Consider the following 4,585-nt stretch of genomic DNA (forward strand, 5'->3'; position numbering starts at 1 on the left):
ACACACACACACACACACACACACACACACACACACACAAACTGGCCTCAGCTGAGAGACCAGAGTGACCCTGGATAAGCCAGTCCGTGAGTAATAAGCCTGCTCTCTGCACACAAAGCCTCATTCATGGAGGGACCCAGGCCTGTGGGCTCCTGATTCATCCCAGGGATGGTGGTTTCAGAGGCAGAGTGAGGCCTTGGGGAGCAATTTATAGCAGCAGCTTCCCCATCAGGGCCAGGGTCCAAAATCTACTCTCCTGCGCCTCCCCCAGTCTTGGGTTTTATTTTCCTCTGAGAACCATAGGAACCTAAACAAACCTGTGTTTAAATCCCAGTCTTACTGCTCCTTTCGGGACAATCTTGAGCAGCTCTAACCTCTAAGCTGGTTTCCTTACCTTCAAGTTGGGAAAAACAGCAGCGCCTACTTTAAAGGATTGTTCTCCCCTTCCCCTTTCCCCCTCCCCCCCTCCCCGCCCCGCAACGATAAGATAATGAATGTAAAAGCTATTTTTATGCACAGAGGGCTGTGGAAAAACCAATGGCTGTTGTCATCTGTAATCTCCCATATCTGACTATCTGACTCTGGCAGGTGCCATCCAGATCCCAACGGTGTCTTTCAGCCCCGGGGAGTTCAACACCACAGCCCTGGCTGAGTTTGGAGAATACATTCATAAAGGTCAGCCACACACTGTGGGAAAGGGGTGGGAGAGTTCGGACTGGGGACACAGTTCTTTCTATAACAAGGCGATCAGTGTTAGTCAACAAATCAGAAGGTGAGACTAGGAATTCCTTCTTTCGGTGCAAGTTTCCAGAACGATGCCCCATGCTTCACACACACACACTCACACACACACACTCACTCACTCCACCTACACAGGCCCTACTCCAGATTCATTTTAACACATTTCTGAGTTTCTAGGCAGTAAGCAACCTTGAGCTATCATATTGGTCCTCTCTCCTCACCCCCACCACCCATGAGCTGGAGGATGGGTCAAGAGGGAAAAGGAGATTTGGAACTCCCTGCTCCCCATATGAAAAGCTCATGGAGAGTAGTAAGGCCACCTTCCTAAATCAAATAAAAAGCCACTCCTCCAAAGTTGTCAGGGGTGGGAGAAGCTGGCCTGGGGGCAGCAAGGAGGCCCCTCTCTACCTGGGACAGGTGGCTCTGGGATCAATGCCCAGCAGCCAGGCTGAGGCCAGGCTGGAAGTCTTCAGTAAATAGGAGACAAAAGTACAGAACTAAATGTACAGTGACAGTCAACAAGACAAGCTGGCTGACAAAATAAAAGCATATTCTACTTCCGGTTTTTGTTTCCAGGTATCCATGTTGGTCTTTGTGGGCTCCTCCAACAAAGCCCAGTGGGAGAGCAAAGTTTTTCCTCCCGTGTGTCTAAGGCCACCTGTACTAAGACTTATCTGCAACCTGAATAATGACCCTGGGAACATTCACACGTGGATGCAGAAGTGTGGCCTTGTGCTGGACAGAACAATCTTTTATATCCATGTAACACAAACAGTAGGAGTACTGTTTTTTAAAAGAAAATATCTCCGATTTATAGATAAGGGTCATGTTTGGTTCCAAGTAATTTGGATACTGGGGCCTACTATATTCAAAATTTAACACATCCCTAGTTTGCAGAGCCCTATAACATGTACTTATGACAACATGTTATATAGGTCAGACCAGGCCACATCTTGAGCTATTGACTGTCATAATGGTGGAGTCTTTTTTTTTTTTAATTTTTTTTTTATTGATTTTTTTTACAGAGAGGAAGGGAGAGGGGGAGAGAGGTAGGAACATCGATGAGAGAGAAACACCGATCAGCTGCCTCCTGCACGCTCCCCACTGGGGATGTGCCCACAACCAAGGTACATGCCCTTGACCGGAATCAAACCTGGGACCCTTGAGTCCGAAGGCCGACGCTCTATCCACTGAGCCAAACCGATTAGGGCTGTGGTGGAGTCTTGACATGCATGTCACTACATAGAAACTGCCAATTGAAATATGGGAAAAACAAATTTCAGAGATTGTGTGGGCAAATCAGAAATCAGACTGGCTTTGTCCCAGAAGGCTTCCTAAAGAAGTCTACTTTTTTTTTTTTTTAAGGGCAGGGGCACCACATGGTGGGAGACCAGAGGAAACTTAAATCTGGCTTTCTCTCCCTGCTTTCCATCCCTTTGCTTCTAGTCTTTCCTACTGTGTTCAGAACCAGCTTTATCCAGCATGAAGTCGTGGGAGAATACAGCCACCTGTTCACTGTCCAAGGCTCGGACCCAAGCTTGCAGCCCTACATGCTGCTGGCTCACATTGATGTGGTGCCTGCCCCTGACCAGGGCTGGGAAGTGCCCCCGTTCTCTGGGTTGGAACGTGATGGCTTCATCTATGGTCGAGGCACACTAGACAACAAGAACTCTGTGATGGTCTGAAATGCTATATTCCCTCTGCCTTGGGGCCCTAAAGATCAACCCAGGAATTGGGGGCGAGGCGGGTGGGGAAGTGCAATTTGAATTTGCTGTCTTTAAAGAGAACCTAGCCAATCTGAGTTACACCAGCCCTGGTGCAGGTAGCTGAATGTCTCATGCCCTGGTACTCCCACTAGATAATAACCCTTTTCCTCCTCTGATATGCTTCTGTCCCCCAGGCAATCCTGCAGGCCTTGGAGCTCCTGCTGATCAGAAATTACATCCCCCGAAGATCTTTCTTCATTGCTCTGGGCCATGATGAGGAGGTAGAGCCTCTTCATCCTATCCCCATCTCTGGGACCCCTATGGGCCGGGGGTGGGGGTGTCTTCACCCAGACCAGTTTGCTCCCCAGCTGTAGGGTCTTCAGGATCTGGTGTGGTGGTTTGCCAACTTCTTTGGGTATCTGTGTGCCAGACCTATCTAAGGCCCTTGACCAAAAGGCAGATTCCTGGGCCCTCTGTCATAGATCTCAATTTGTTTTTAAAAGACTATTATTTTTTTTTAAGAATAGTTTTAGGTTCATAGCAAAATTGAGAATATAGATTTCTTATATTCTACCCCCACACATTCATAGCCTCCCCCACTTACCACATCGCCATCCCCCACCAGGGTGGTACCTTTGTTACAACTGAACCTACACTGATACATAACAATCATCCAAAGCTCGTAGTTTACATTACGGTTCACTCTTGGTGTTGTACATTCCATGGGTTTGGACAACTGTACAATGACTTGTGTCCATCATTATTGCATCCTACAGAGTATTTTCACTGCCCTTAAAACCCTCTGTGCCTGCCTGTTCATCCCTCTCTCCCTCCTTTAACCCCTCGCAACCACTGATCTTTTTTTAAATTTCTATTGTTGAGAGCATTACAGATGTCCTCTTTTTCCCCCCATTGCCCCCCTCCACCCAGTTCCCGCCCTACTACAGGCTTTCACCACCCTGTCCGTGGGCTATGCATATATGCATACAAGTTCTTTGGTTAATCTCTTCCAGTCCCCCCTCCCTCATTCCCTCTGAGATTCATCAGTCTGTTCAATGTTTCCATGCCACTGCTTTTATTTTATTCGTCAGTTTAGTTTGTTCATTATATTCGATATATGAGTGAGATCATGTGATATTTGTCTTTCTCTGATTGGCTTCTGTCAATTGCATAATAATCTCCAGGTCTCTCCATGCTGTCTCAAAGGGTAATAATATATCCCTTTACAGCTGCATAGTATTCCATTGTGTAAATGTACCACCGTCTTTTCATCCACTCATGAGCACTTGGGCTGTTTCCAGATCTTGTCTATTGTAAATAACGCAGCTATGAACATAGGGATCCATATATTCTTTCTGGTTCGTGTTTCAGGAGTCTTAGGATATATTCCTAGAAGTGAGATCACCGTGTCAAATGGCAATTCCATTTTTAATTTTTTGAGGAAACTCTACACTGTTTTCCATAGTGGTTGTACCAGTCTGCATACCATTGATGTTTTTACTCTCTCCATCGTTTTGCCTTTTCCAGAATGTCAGATAGTTGGAATCATACAGTATTTAGCCTTTTCAGATTGGCTTCTTTCACTTAATGATATGCATATATCTGAATTTTTAGCTCACTCCCTGGTAATATCTGAGGCAGGCAGGTGGTCCATCAACTAAACCTTGAGAAACATTGGTGTGACGCAGAGAGAAATAACAGGGAGATCAATGAGTATGTTCGATTTCCAGTGATGCTGCTTACTTTGACCCTCGGCAAATTACTTCCCTCTCTGGGTCCCAGTTTCTTTATTTGTGAAATGAGGGGTGTTTGGCCCTTCCAGCTCTGACGTTCCAGGAATCTGTGAGGCTGTATTGTCTATACCCCTTTCCTCCAAGGAAGAGATGGGACAGGGAGGTATTGGAGCCCCTGGCTAAGCTGAATGGGTCTCCATTCGCTGTCTCTGGAGAAAGACTGTGGCTGAGAAAGACTGTGGCTCCGGGTTCAATATCTGCAGGTGTCAGGGGCACATGGGGCTCAGAAGATCTCAGCCCTCCTCCAGGCAAGGGGTGTCCAGCTCGCCTTCATTGTGGATGAGGGTAGCTTCATCTTGGATGGTTTCATTCCCAGCCTCAAGAAGCCCTTTGCCATGTGAGTAA

At 46.8% G+C, this 4,585-nt stretch overlaps 1 protein-coding gene across 1 annotated transcript in view; it reads left to right on the forward strand.

Annotated features, from left to right (window-relative positions):
• The window catches only part of PM20D1 (peptidase M20 domain containing 1), a 30,105-nt gene that overhangs the window by 2,711 nt on the left and 22,809 nt on the right, over positions 1–4,585 (forward strand). The window contains exons 2-5 of the mRNA XM_005885251.2: positions 589–675; positions 2,188–2,420; positions 2,642–2,728; positions 4,444–4,577. Coding sequence (XP_005885313.1) covers positions 589–675; positions 2,188–2,420; positions 2,642–2,728; positions 4,444–4,577 — 541 coding nt within the window. The remainder of the gene's footprint in view (positions 1–588; positions 676–2,187; positions 2,421–2,641; positions 2,729–4,443; positions 4,578–4,585) is intronic.

This window comes from Myotis brandtii, unplaced genomic scaffold (genome assembly GCF_000412655.1).
Source record: "Myotis brandtii unplaced genomic scaffold, ASM41265v1 scaffold898, whole genome shotgun sequence".
NCBI lineage: Eukaryota > Metazoa > Chordata > Mammalia > Chiroptera > Vespertilionidae > Myotis > Myotis brandtii.